Here is a 14497-nt window from a genome sequence, read left to right as displayed (position 1 = left end):
CAGTAGTTGCACATTAGTGTATTAGCAGCAGTTCTTTATTGGTAAACAAGCTATAACATCACATTTTAAGATGTGAGAAATATGATAAAATATTTTTATAACTGCCATCGCAGGGATGCTACGCTGCGTTCAATTTCCCCCTACGCCAGATCAGGGCCAACAGTCTTGAGTGTGAAAAAATACAATCTGAAAGTAAATTTTTTTTAAAAAAATAACGTTTAAGATTTGAATCTGAAAATGTAAAATCTTCAACCAAAACATATCCACTGAACATCAAAAAATAAATGCAAATGAATATGGAAAAAAAATTCTATTGGAAAAAAAAAAGAACTGAGTCAAAACTATATTCAACCAAAAATACTTCAAGTTTCCCAGCCACTACATCTACAATAGCTCCACTCACCTCTTTATCCAACTGTCCTGTCGGGTGAGTAAGTTGCAGGGCTGGAAGGAAGGATGTCTACACTTAACCAGATCAAGGAGGCACAGAAGCCGATGGCGGTCTAGCAGCTCCCTGTGCTGCTGCTGATGCCCCTCCTCTGGTCACGACTCCCAGGATTCCTGGCTACGGCGTGGGCCTGCTCCACTATGGGCCCTTTTCTAACCCTGTGCTCCATTTGACCTCTCACTCTGCTGCTGGACTGTTTGAAAATCCCACTGCACCAAATGGCAAACAAATATGGTCTTGACTGGAAGCCCCCAAGGTCACACATTTGACCTGGTCTGTTCCACTAGAACCTAAAGTCACCTTCTCCATGGCTTATATTACTTTGTAAATATGTTATGTAGTTCATTCTGTACACATGACATCTATGACACAGAATCCATCCTGACACCACTCTGCTGAGCTTTCTTTCTTACTTTACTGATGACCCCCGGGGGGTCCGTGGAGGTTGCACAATTTTGGGTTGAAAAGACAATTCATCAGAATTCTATTGTCTTTCAATTAATTTTTTTATAACCCTCTTTATTTTGCCTCTAAATGGCTTAACAGTCTGTACACATACAACATCTTCTGTCCAGAAACCCACACATCAGCACAGGAAAAACTCCCCAAACAATGAAAAAACCCTTCAAAGAGAGAAAAAAAGAAACCTTAGGAAGAACGTCAGAGGAGGGATCCCACTCCCGGGACAGACTACAATGGATGCCATGTGTACAGAATGAACAATGTACAATACATGCAATTCCTATGACAGAAATGATCCAAATAATTGTGAGTAGTAAGCCAGGCGCACAGCAGGACCACTGCAGGGACAACCACCATCAGATAGAACCACCATCACATAGAACCACCATCAGATAGAACCACCACAGAAGCCTGTGGGGAGGGAGAGCACAGAGACTTTAGGAGAGGGTAATGTTGGTTTACGAGTACAGTAATATGGTTTATATTTAAAATAATGATGATGGCGGCAGCAGCAGGCATCAGCAGGGCCACGGCAGGTGTCAGGACCAGGGTCCAGAAGGAACCACGATCTACGGAGACCTGCTGGGGGAGAAAGCACAAAAAAACTCCCGGAAAGAAGCTGAATTAGTCATGTGCATTAATAAAACGTGGATTATGGTAGAACGAGAGCGTGAGAGAGGAGCTTGGTGTGTCCTATGAAGTCCCCTGGCAGTCTAAGCCTATAGCAGCTTAACTAAGGGCTGGTCCGGGTTAACCTGAGCCAGCCCTAACTATAAGCAAAATCAAAGAGGAAAGTTTTAAGCATTATCTTAACATAGCTGACCAAATCTGCCCCCCGGACTGAAAGTGGAACCTGGTCCCACAAAAGAGGAGCTTGATAACTGAAGGCTCCGGCCCCCAGCCTACTTTTTAAAACTCTAGAAACAAGTAACCCAGCATCTATGGAGCGCAGCTGCCTTGTAGGGCAATACGGGGTTACAAGCTCTTAAGACTGTGCCTCACTTACAAGGTACTCATTGGTACCTTAAATTCTTCTCTTGATTTAACAAGGAGCCGGTGCAGAGAAGTTAATACAGGAGTGATATGATCCCTTTTCCTAGTTCTTGTTAATACACGTGCTGCAGCGTTCTGAATCAACTGGAGAGGCTTAAGAGATTTACAAGAGCAGCCCGATAACAAAGAATTACAATTTAAATACACATGAATATGAATCCAACATATTGTAGCGAACGGATAAATTCATGGAGAAGACGTTATCGGATTCAGCTTCCCACAGGAGCGCTCAAGCTGGGCACCGGTTCATTCACAGCACCTTTCATGCTGATACGACAGGTACCAGCCAATCAGATTGCGTTTATGCTCACGTCTAAAGAGCGTGAAGCTCAAAAATAAAAGATGGTGGACCAAACTCCGTAGAATAGGGGGTCCCTGCTCCATCTCGCCATCAGTTTGGGGGACCTTGGCCTGAAAAACATTGAAGACACCAGCTCTAAGGTGTAGTGCACAATAGTCCGACCTGACCCGTTGTTTTTGTCGCTCATAGTGTGCACATAGCACAGGTTCCTTTATGTGTACAGATTGTTAAGCCATCAGAGTCTTGTTTTGGATCTAGGTCTTAAGTATACATATTGCATTAATACAGTAATATTACATGTCATTTAGCTGAACAACTGACATTGCATTTTTAACCCATAGTTACATTTTGCCCGGGGAGCAGTTAGGGGTTGGGTGTCTTGCTCAGGGACACTTCAACATGGACATGGAGCAGCCAGGGATCGAACTGCCAACCCAGCGGTTTCCAATGCACCCACTCTACACCAATAAGTGGATAAGCCTACCAAAATGACTAGGAAGTGACTCTTTGTAAGAAGAAGGGGATTTATTTACAGCAGGACGCATGTGGAATTTAACAGTTGTCTGAACTGAGAAACCACATCACATGCACACAGACGTGACATCAGCCGAAGTGCTTTCCTACTTGTATCAGCTCAAATAATCAGTCAACATTCAGCTAAGCCCAACCAAGCGACACAGTGCAGTTACACATCCACGGCATTATACTTCCTCATTTCAGGGACTCATATCAGGGTGGATAGTGTCTGAGGACAGAACAATAAAGAACATAAACACAATGTTATTACAACATTGGATGACTTTAATCCACAACTCATATCATAACAAGTCTATTGTACACTGCTCAGTTAGCAGCTAAGAAAATACAAACAGTGAGTTGGATGGGAAGCCAGAATGTACAAGGAAGAACTGAGTTTAGCCGCTGGTAACATCTTAACCTTCTGAGGATAAACGGTGCAGGGCTCTGTTTACACCTTGAGTATTTGAGTACAAGTGGATGTATTTAAACCCCCTTTACACTGATCAATACTCCCAAACATAGTACTTTTCAACCATGAGTCATGACATCATTTCAAACAATACAGGCAAAAAGCGACAGGGATGCCCCAGTGGTTTATCCGTCACAGCGCACGGAGAAGCTCCGTTCTAAACCGGGTCATGTTGTCAGGAACAGGAAAGGGTTACTTGGTAGAGGCTGTGTCCCATTTCAGAGGCTGCCTACAGAGCTGTGTCCTTCAGAGGACCAATCCTCCATCAGTTACAATACTTGACCTCACAGAGACCACCGTTAACGATGCATTCAGGCAGTCCTTGTCCGCTCGTAGAAGTGGACATTTTAGGGTTGATCTCTCATTGTTCAAATGTAGCGTTCAATTCACTGATGATATGCACAAATATTTTGGAATTGACAAGTAGACTAAACGTAACCGGGTTTTGTGATATTAAAGACGACAAACAAAAAACTTGTTGTGTTCTTGTAGAGTATAGAAAAAGATGAGGACTTCACAGGCCTGTGAGACGAGAGGCCTCTGTAGTGGGACACAGCTAACGGTTTTGTGATATGGAAAGTATCTCGGGAGAGGCACTAAACTTGGTCCTTCAACAGTGACAACATACGGAGAGCTGTGTTTCCAAACGGAAAGGTTACACGTCTGATGCTCTGTTCCTGAGTAGATGCAACCTTTGAATGAGAGCACAGTTCTAAAGAAACCCAAACCAGAGAGTGACTGGTGATCAATGTATGTACAGTGGAAATGTCTGAAGGGGGATAAGCAGAAAGAGAGGATGTCGGAACAGAGGGCACAGCAAAGGGCTCCCTCCTCTTCTCACCTCTTCTCCAAAGTTCTAGAGGAAGTTTTCAGGTCGGCACAAAACAAGAGAACAACCAAACACAAAGCTCACTTCACTGCTTGTGGACCACAGCTGGCTTTCATCCAGATGCGCTGGTCCCAAGTACGCAATGAGCCGTTTACTGCTGTAGCTAACCTCAGGAACTTGGCAGGACATCAGCATTTTGAAGGGTAGAGTCAGAGGGTTAGAGGTCAGACGTAGAAAAGTCGTACCCTGGAGGTGCTGACATGGAGATCGTCATCGTAGAACTTGGTCTCTATGATCACATTACCACTGGAACAGAGACACGTGGCAACATTACCAGAAGTACACTACTGTGTTGTGTAGTCTATGTAACATTAGCATAAATACACCAACATGACTAAGAATCAACAAACAATTTAGTTTAACCAGTGTAACAATATACATTGTGATTGAATTGATATGCTCTTTTTTTCTCCTCTCATCAACACAAACAGAATTGAACGTGGCTCATTATTTATAATGTTTGCAGTAGTCTTATGATTATCCTAAAGATCAGGTGCTCTCTAGTGGCTCGAAGGTGTAGCGGACAACAGATGAAGTCATCAGTTCTGTCCGTACAAGCTGGCCCTTTTGTTGCTTTTGTCGCTCATAGTGTGAACATAGCACAGGAAATACACGATAGCAGGGACACATGGTCCAAGGGGAAGCAGCAAGCTTTTTATTCTCTTTCCTAACCAATGGTTTGTATTTCTGACCCATCACGCACGTGTAGTATGCTCCCAGACATCAACTACTAACTTAAGTACATAATGTTGTCAGAACTGAACTGAAAATGATGAAAACCCACATTTTAAAAAGGGTAATTTTAATCAAAAATCATCTGGTCGTTTAAACATCTGAATACATTCCTGAAGGTGCACAATTAACATTAAAACATTACCCTCTTGTGTTGGTATAACGTCTCATAGGTGGACAAAGGGAGTGTCAGCAGGATGCTGAAGGGTGAGAGCTGGAGACTCACGTTAAAACATTGGCTGGCATCATCTGGGACTCTGGAGCTGCTTCTATCAGAGACTGCCATGTGTTGGTGGAGTTGGGGATAACAAACCCAAACTCAAAGAACCATTCTGGACAGAGACACGGAAGACAAAGCGTTAAGTGTAGCCCTCAGAACATACAATATCATTACAGAACTGCACTGTGGTGGAGCATAGTGACCGACAGCAACTTCGAAACCAGCAACACAAACATGTTATGTTGGGTGTGGAAGTGTGTGGTCCCCTGGGGGTCTCTGCAACCTCGGGCCCCAGGGAAAGCACTGCAAACGCACAGCAACAAAGAATCAGCTCTCTGTGTTGGTCTCTTTTGAGATACTTTTCTGCTTTATTTGATAGAGACAAACAGGAGGGATGTTATGTAGCAAAGACAAAATCAAATAAAGTGATTCTTAGACCCGCCTTCTCTGTATGACAGGCAGATATCATATTTTACTGGGTACATTACATGTTTCAAAAACACAAATATTGGCTTTTTAAAATAATTTGATATTGTCTTTTCCTTCCGACACCCCATTGCCCTCTACTGGACAGCCACCACTGATTGACAGTAAGGTGAAGGCGTGGGCTCACACTACTATTTTTATTCAAGGCTCAATTTAATCATTTTTCACCAATAGAAAACTGATACAAATGATCAGAAATGCTACAAAGATACCACGTGAAGACACAAAGACCCTGATCAATATCAAATGGCTCTGCATTGTGTTGTTAAAGGTACGTATGGGAAGTTGAAATGCAAAGTTTGAATCGTCAAAGACTTTTAAATACACCATGGACAGGACGTCAGTCAATGACCCGTAGAGATGGAACAGTTTAAGGTACCCTTAACTGACCAACCTTTGGGTCCCTGTCCCTTTAAAAAGTCCAGATTACCTTCTAGACACTGTCCTTTGAAGAACACTTTCTGCTCCAGTCTGAACTTTTCCAGTTTCTCTGAAGAGGAAAAGTTTAATTCTCTGGACACTGCTTTACACTTCAGGATCTTCTTTGGGACGCGAGCTGCAGAGACAATGAAACTAGAATTATTCAAACCAATTTAAATGTGCCAATTGAATGCATAGTTCTCAGCTAATGACAAAGTAAATACTGGCTGACAAAAAAAGGCCCCAAGAAACATGCTGTGCCACGATTCGTGTGTGTGTCTAAAGTACCTTCATGCTCTACTCCTGGAATAGAGAGGTCCTCGGTTCCCTGCCACAGCACTTTGCCCGTCTCTGCATCGCGGAGGTTCATCCAGTTTCTGTCAGGAAAAGGTCAAGCGGCAACAACCAAACTAAAAACCAGGCTAAATAAACTAAAGTGAACATTAAGTAGAACTTATGGGATCAACCCTCAGGCATCCATTATTAGACATTTTCAGTTTGTACAGTTAACATCAAATTAATGAGCACTGCAGGGAGAGCCAGCGGGAGAGATTGCTAGGTCATGTGACCCATGACGGGATTATCATCAGGATTAGAAAAAAGAAGCGCAGTGACTAAACGGTGAGTAACGTGGACCTGCTGAATGCGTTCATAGGAGACAGCTGTCCCCCTGACAGTCTCCGTTGGTACAGACTTCAGTCTGCATCCACTTGTTCAACATTTTTATGGCAGGCAATCAACATATTGTGCAGCTAAATTTTGCATGTTGTGTAGCATTGTGAACCTCTGTGTCCTAGAGGAACAGAATAATCCTCTCAGTAAAAACGCTTCATCTGTGTGTGGCATGTTAGCATAAGAATATATAGACTATATACACCGGAAATGGACTATGGACTGGACTATAAGCCGCTACTTTTTTCCCACGCTTTGAACCCTGCGGCTTATACAACCGTGCTAATGTATCATTTTTCACTCGCTAACGGGCGAGACAGACAGGTGCAAGTTCCGAGCAACCAATCTGTCAATCAATGGTGAGACGTTGCAGACGCAATGTGAAGAACTCCGGCACGGACGACTCTGCGTCAGCAGTGGTTTTTCTGCCGCGTGGACCAGTGACGTGCAGTGAGGTTCGTGGCTGTGGAGGCACTGACTCTTAAGATTAACAAATATATGAATTCAACAAAGTAGCATAAATTCACCATTCAACTCGCTGCTTGCGCTTCGACTACTGGTTATGTTTCATATCCTGTATCGTATATTCTTTTATAATATGGGGAAGTTAAAATAAGCGTTCTGATTGGTTGAGAGTGAGTCACGGGGTGTAACTGAATTGAGCCATAATGTAATGTTATCTGTTTACATTGACCTGAGCGTTCAGATCAGTGCGGTGATCAAAACAACAGATATTTGGTTGAATGTTGGTTGTCATTTCAGTTATTAGCTCGGTAGCGATCGCCTAAAAAATGCCCGGAAACGGCGCAAATGAGCAGTTTTGGGAAATGCGAGCTTTCACAACCGATTTACGGCACTTTTTAGCCAAAGAGGAAAATTCAGGATGTCATGAGCGAAGTGAATAAATGAGATGCACAAATTAATGTCAATCTCCTTGCTAATCATCAACAAACTAAGATAAGCTAACAACAAATTTAACAAATTTTAAATATCAAACAAAGATAACACAAAATGCAGTTTTTAAATGAAGGTTATTATTAAGGGGGAATAAATCCAAACCTACATGGCCCTGTGTGAAAAAGTGATTGCCATCTAAACCCAATAACTGGTTGTGCCTCCCTTAGCAGCAACAACTGCAATCAAGCGTTTGCTATAACTGGCAATGACTCTTTTACAGCTGTGGAGGAACTTTGGACTCATCTTTGCAGAATTGTTGTAATTCAGCCACATTGGAGGGTTTTCGAGCAGGAACCGCCTTTTTGAGGTCATGCCACAGCATCTTGATCGGATTCAGGTCGGGACTTTGACTGGACCCCTCCAACGTCTTCATTTTGTTTTTCTTAAGCCAGTCAGAGGTGGACTTGCTGGTGTGTTTTGGATAGTTGTACTGCTGCAGAACCCAAGTGCGCTTCAGCTTGAGGTCACGAACAGATGGCCGGACATTCTCCTTCAGGATTTTTGGTAGACGGCAGAATTCATGGTTCCATTTACCACAGCAAGTCTTCCAGCCCCACACCATCAAACAACCACCACCATATTTTACTATTGGTATGATGTTCCTTTTCTGGAATGCCGTTTTACTTTTACACCAGATTTAATGGGACATACACCTTCCAAAAAGAAGGGTTTTTTTTTTGTCTCATCAGTCCACAGAGTATTTTCCCAAAAGTCTTTGGGATCATCGCGAGGTTTTCTGGCAAAACTCAGACAAGTCTTTATGTTCTTTTTGCTCAACAGTGGTTTTCATCTTGGAACTCTGCCATGCAGGCCATTTTTGCTCAGTATCTTAGGGTGGAGTCATGAACACTGACCTTAATTGAGGCAAGTGAGGCCTGCAGTTCTTTGTTCTGGGTTTTTTGTGACTTCTTGGATGAGTCCGTCGCTGCGCTCTTGGGGCCATTTTGGTCGGCTGAACGGTCCTGGGAAGGTTCACAACTGTTCCTCTCACTGTGGTTCGCCGGAGTCCCAAAGCTTTAGAAATGGCTTTGTAACCTTTTCCAGACTAATAGATAAAACCTTCATTTAAAAACTGCATTTTGTGTTTACTTGTGTTATCTTTGTCTAATATTTAAATTTGTTTGGAGATCTGAAACATTCAAGTGTGACAAACATGCAAAAAACAAAGAAAATAGGAAGGGGGCAAATACTTTTTCACACAACTGTATATATCTTTTTTAATCATTATTTTTTCACATTTCATGATGACACAAGGGGAGGCGCTGCCTCCAGCGACCGCACGTCACTGGCGTGGACACCTGCGGCTTCTAGACCGGTGCGGCTTATATATCTTTACACATCTTTTTTTCATTCTAAATTGACTTGCGATGATAATCTTTTTTCAACTGTTCAAAAGGCAGTGCAGGAAGATATGCCTTGTCTCCTCCGAGTATTTTATTAATTAAGCTCTTTGAAATGTACAATTACAGTTGAACTAGTCAATGTTGTGACAGATGCAATTCTAAACTATTTTTTTCTTTTGGTTTCTTTTATCCAACGGAACTACACTGCTCAAAAATCTATAGGAACAAACTTCTCAATGTAAATAGGCATTATGTTGGATATCTATAGTGATATGACCGTTTAATGTCAAAGGATGACATATCTTTTGATGGAAATAAAGGTCTATATATATATATATATACATATACCATCATGTTGGTCTAAATTCATCCGAGGACGCCTGGGAAGGAGCTGTGTGTAGCTGACCTTGAGAAAGCTAAAGGAGTCTGTGTGGATGGACCTGTCCCATCAGTCTGTCAGTCAGCTGTTCCTGACCTCCACATTCAGTTTAGACACAATAGAGCTGTCAATCAAAGGGCCCAGTGTGACTGTACTGTAGTTAACATCATTTCAAGTCTGAGGGAACCGGTTACATAAGAACAATTCCTTGATGTTACCTTTGGATATCAGAATGAAAGATGCTGATCCAACACGACAGTGAGCCGTCTGTTCTAGAAGATTCTCCGCTCAGCATCCTGTCCCACTCAGAAACTACTTAGTGTCACACACACTTGACACCCAGCCATCTGTGTAGGTCTTCGTGCCAACGGCCCCACAGCCACATCATGTTGCTCCACGAGGGACGACAACAGAGCTGCATTACAAACACACATGTGAAAGAACACCACCCATCTGGAGCACTCCGAGGTTCACCCTAATCTCACATGACAAAATGATGAATCCAGTTTTCAAACGATTCAGTAGAACACGGATGTCTAAGAAGGATTTCTTCCACTGTGATGAAGACCAGCATCTTCATCAGTGTACTATATAGTTCAATGATTAGGCTACAGATTAGATTATTTCATATGGATATATTTATGTTTCCACACCCCTCCTTTAAAAATAGTCATCCTATAGTGCTACATTGCCTTTTTAATAAATGGTACTTTATGATTTGACTGTGGGATTATCACAGTGTGTCACTTCATATTAGTGAAGGCAACGATTAACATTTGTAATCGCATGAATTTCTGCGATTAGAAAGATCCTTCTATCGTTAATCTATCCATTTATCAACAATCTATCTATCAATCACCTATGAGTCTACCAATAACCTGTGTGCCGTAGCAGGTGTCCCTGTCAGAGTCCAGTGGTCCCACACTGAGTACTCAGCTGGGATTTACTGTACAGGAACTTTGAAACTACATGTTTGAGCTACATTTCTTTTGGAGAATAATAAAAAAAACAGCTTAACGTTATTGCTGTGTTATAATTAACGTTGACGATGTATTTGCGTATTATCATTTGATTTATTATTGTTTTTGAAAGTCCACTAATTGTTTAAAGTGTTTGCACAAGTAAACACACTACTTTATTTTGACATTTTGCTCAAGACAATATTATTATTCGCAGAAAATCATGCTCGCTGATTGTAATTGTTGCCCGGCACTAACTCGTTGACACACACACACACACACACACACACACACACACGTTTATTCCATGCCTATCAGTGCTGCACCACTTTCACCATCCCCCACTTCTAGTAAGTATGCTGAGTTGAAAGGTTTCTCTAATCCTCTAAATCCAATTTAATCCAATCTGCTACATCAAACTCATCACCCTGCACACCTTCCACAATAATCCAGCCGCACCACAATGTCCTCCTCACGTGTCCACGTGACGTCTCCTTTACCAGTCCTTACTGAAAGTGATCAAACACGGAATGAATCAAACACATTTAACTGTACATATGTAATCAAGTAATACCTTAAAAAACACAAAGTGGCCTAAAGAAAAACACCCGTGCAGCAATCAATTTGAGCCCCAACAACATGACATGAGGTGGTAGCGGCTGTTCCTGAGGGCCCGCTGAGGGGTTGGTGTGTAAACCACTAGGGTCCCATCAGAACACACACAACTTAATGAGTCCCCAGTGAAATGCTGCTGTCACTGGTAAGTCTGCATTTATTCTAATGGTTTCCTACCCCCAGCCTCACTTCTACTGCACAGATACAAGTCCTCACTTGGGTAAATTCACCTCAAAAACACACCACTCAGTCTTGTCTTCCATATAAAGCTTTGAACTTCTTGTTTCCTCTGAAAGGAGCAAGCAGCTTCCATATCAAGCTGCCCAATGATACAGAGAGGGGTGCTTTGACACACAGCTCATCGTTGCTGAACATCATGTTGGGCTGCAGCATGTTTTCTCATCACTTACTCTCATTTTCTTGGGTCATGGAGTGGGAAAAGGAACAAATGATAACAGTTTGGCCCTGTGTCGAGAAGTGTATTTGCATCAGAAGGTACAACCAACAACAATCCTCACTTTGACTTGATATAGACATGTGTTCCATTAACCTGGAGCTGACATGTTGTAATCTAAAATAACAAACAACATAGATTAAATATTGGTGGGTAACCAGAGGAGTGGATGGGGGGGTCGTTATATAATCACAAGGGGCCCAAACCGGGTCACCTGGAGCGTACCTGCAAAGTCGGCGGCGGTATAAAAGAGGCAATAAAAGGGTATTTAAAGAAAGTGAGAGACGTCCAAAGCATGCACTCACAACTGGGTACCCAAAATATGAGCAGTTTGCTGCAGCAGAGCACAGGATTGGCAAAGAACAGACAACACTTACTAACTCACACAGGCGCCTTTCACATGATGCTCCTTGCAGAGTTCAAAGCTTTACATGGAAGACAAGACTGAGTTGTGTGTTGTTGAGGTGAATTTACCCAAGTGAGGACTTGTATCTGTGCACTAGTGTTTATTGAAGTGTTTATTGAGGCTGTGGGTAGGAAACTATTAGAATAAATGTAGACTTAGCAGCTTAACTCATTGTGGAAAGTAATTTCATTGTTTTAATATCGAGAAAGTACCTTTTTGAAGTCACTTTAATTTTGGAGAATTATATTTGTAAAGTAAAGAGTAGTCAGAGGTGTTTTAAACACATGTGTGGGATAATTGAGAAATTAGCTATAGCTAGACTTTGTCTCGGTGTAGTTTAAGGAACCGTTAAGTTCTATTTTCTTTCTAACGTTAACTCACCAAATTCAGGTCACACGTTGATCTTTCTGATCTGGGCCGTTTGAATGCGTCACCGTAAATGTCAGCATACAGGTTTTAGTGGGTAATGTAACGAAACTACTAATTCTACGTGTACACGCACAGGACACGCGCACGGTATCGCGGGGGAGCAGTGCCTCACTTCCATGACGTCACACAGCTTCGCGGTACTGTGCGTAACGTTACCGTTACGGCAACGTCACAGTACGTTAACGTACAGTAACGTAACGGTAGTTCACTTTGGCTAGCCACGCTCACTAACCCCCGCTAGCCGGGCTAAGTAGCCCAAGCTAGCCGGGCTAAGTAGTCCGAGCCAGCAGGCCCACGTTCTCTTTGCAGCAGCTGTATCGGAACTAAGAGAACATTCTCCCCGGTTCGTCCCACAAAGACAAATATCGGCTGGCCTCCTCCAATGACAGGTGGAAGCGGCAGGTTAGCCACAGCAGCTAACATTACTGTACAATGCTACTCATTCAAATGCCCCGAGCATGTTGTTTATATGAGATGACGTTAACTCGTACCAAGCAAGACAAACAGAGCTAACGTTAACTTACGTGTCTAACCTTCGCAGAACACCAGCAGAAAGGATACAGTTTGAAGCCCTTCAAAATCTCCTTGGCCCTGTCTTCATCTGAAGACATTTCTTGAATCCTGTGTTATCGTTACTTACAGAAAATCCAGGATGTGTTGAAATAACAAAGCTGGGGTTCAAGTGAGCTTCCCTGGTTGACTAACTAGTTTCCCAGCTAATGTTTGCATGAGACCAGCATAAACTATGTGTACTTAACTCTATATTGTTGGGCTGCAGGTTACATCTGATCCGATAAGGCTATCAGCTAAATATATCCCGTTAACTAACAGACAGCTAGCCAAGCCAACCAACGGCACTGGGTAGCTCCTGGCAGCCAATCACTGGCCGAGATTGACAAGCATGGGCGGGACAATACTGGGCCAAGACGCGTCACCAGGGGCAACGCCGCACACACTCAAGGCTGATTGGGGCCACTGTGACAGGATTGGTGTGTAATGCACCACCAATTTGCCATTTCAAATCGTAGGGAAACTGGAGTTGCAACAGTTCTTCCATTTCATTCAGTTACTGACAATCAAATGTTAAAACATCAAGATGCGTAATGTCACTAATCAAGCAATTTTAGAGGGCTTTCTGACCAGAATCTAAAGTCTTAGTAGCTGTTGTGTTCAAAGTGAAGAAACGTCAGACGTACATACAAAGGTTAAAATCAACAGTATTTAATAAAAGAAAGGGTGTTGTGGTAAAAAGAACATCTCAGCCGAGGAGCCGCTGGTCTTTGCAGCCAACAGGCCACAGGGTCCTTTGACCATCCGCAGTGCCCGTCTGCTGCCTCCGCCAGCGAACCCGAGAACATGGGTTACCTACAGGTATTTATACCAATCTGTGAAAGTGCGAAATTTAATGTCCACACCTCTGGGAGTGGTCTTCTGGTGAGTTCAATGTAACTCGGATTTCGAATGTCTCTCAGTCAACACCAGTTGTTGTGCAAGTATTACATGCATGCATTCCAGTTGATTCCATCACATTAAATACAATCATAACTGTACATTAATATTATTCTATTGATTACAGTTTCAGAATCACAGTGGTGCTACAATATTGTCATTACTTTATTGATTACACAGTTTCAGAATCATGCCTGTATTTTGGTGTACACCTATATGTATTTTATTAATTTATGAACCGTCAGCACGTGTCCACGTACACAACTTTGATTCTGGGTTGTTTTTGCATCTCAATCTACAATAAGGACAATAAAGCTTTATGATGCAATAACCAATAATTAAAAATCAATAAAAACCTTTTATTGTTGCACCAATCACCAAGCCCCATTCCTTGTATGTGTAATGTACTACTTCCTCACAGAGGAAAGAAGCTGTTCTGATGTCTGCTCGTTGGACAGCTGATTCTTCTGAATCTCTTTTCAGACCAGATGGCTTTTAAAATCCCTTTCCTCTAGCACTGGTATCTATCTCACCGATGTTACTAATGGCTAATGGCAGATGGGTACCAAGGATGTTCTGGAAATGTACTCTGTTCCTGTCCTGTCTGCTGGCTGTGTTCTGACCCACATTGTAATGTGTGCAGAGAGCAGACAGGATTACTACCATGAAGAAGTGTGTCACGCAGGAAGTGCATCTTCTGCTGGGCCTTTTTAAACCATGAAGGGGAGGGAAGCTTACTTGAACAGCGGTGGGAAGTAGCAGTCCAAAGTTTGGACACACTTTCTCAATCAATTGAATGAGAAAATTTGTCCAAAATATTGAGAGGTTGCTTCTC

General features: G+C 42.6%; 1 protein-coding gene and 1 long non-coding RNA gene across 3 annotated transcripts; both read right to left on the bottom strand.

Moving 5' to 3' along the window:
• Window positions 1-19: 19 nt before the first annotated feature.
• LOC120824188 (uncharacterized) lies at window positions 20-542 on the bottom strand. Its single transcript, XR_005712915.2, has 2 exons — window positions 404-542; window positions 20-186 (listed from the first exon to the last, which is right to left on the bottom strand). It is a non-coding gene; the product is annotated as an uncharacterized LOC120824188 (long non-coding RNA).
• Window positions 543-3044: 2502 nt separating this feature from the next.
• On the bottom strand, window positions 3045-13108 carry pde6d (phosphodiesterase 6D, cGMP-specific, rod, delta). Of its 2 annotated transcripts, none has more exons than XM_040184021.2 (5): window positions 12775-13108; window positions 6288-6376; window positions 6010-6135; window positions 5100-5205; window positions 3045-4387 (listed from the first exon to the last, which is right to left on the bottom strand). In XM_040184021.2, exons 1-5 carry the CDS (start codon window positions 12822-12824, stop codon window positions 4306-4308), a joined length of 453 nt encoding a protein of 150 aa, XP_040039955.1. In that variant the 5' UTR covers window positions 12825-13108; the 3' UTR covers window positions 3045-4305. The 2 variants fall into 2 exon arrangements, with proteins under 2 accessions (XP_040039955.1, XP_040039956.1); XM_040184022.2 differs by having other exon boundaries at window positions 12738-13032.
• Between the last annotated feature and the right edge of the window lie 1389 nt (window positions 13109-14497).

The sequence above is a fragment of the Gasterosteus aculeatus genome, chromosome 8, assembly GCF_964276395.1.
Source record: "Gasterosteus aculeatus chromosome 8, fGasAcu3.hap1.1, whole genome shotgun sequence".
Classification (NCBI taxonomy): domain Eukaryota; kingdom Metazoa; phylum Chordata; class Actinopteri; order Perciformes; family Gasterosteidae; genus Gasterosteus; species Gasterosteus aculeatus.
This window is presented reverse-complemented; position numbering and strand designations above follow the sequence as displayed.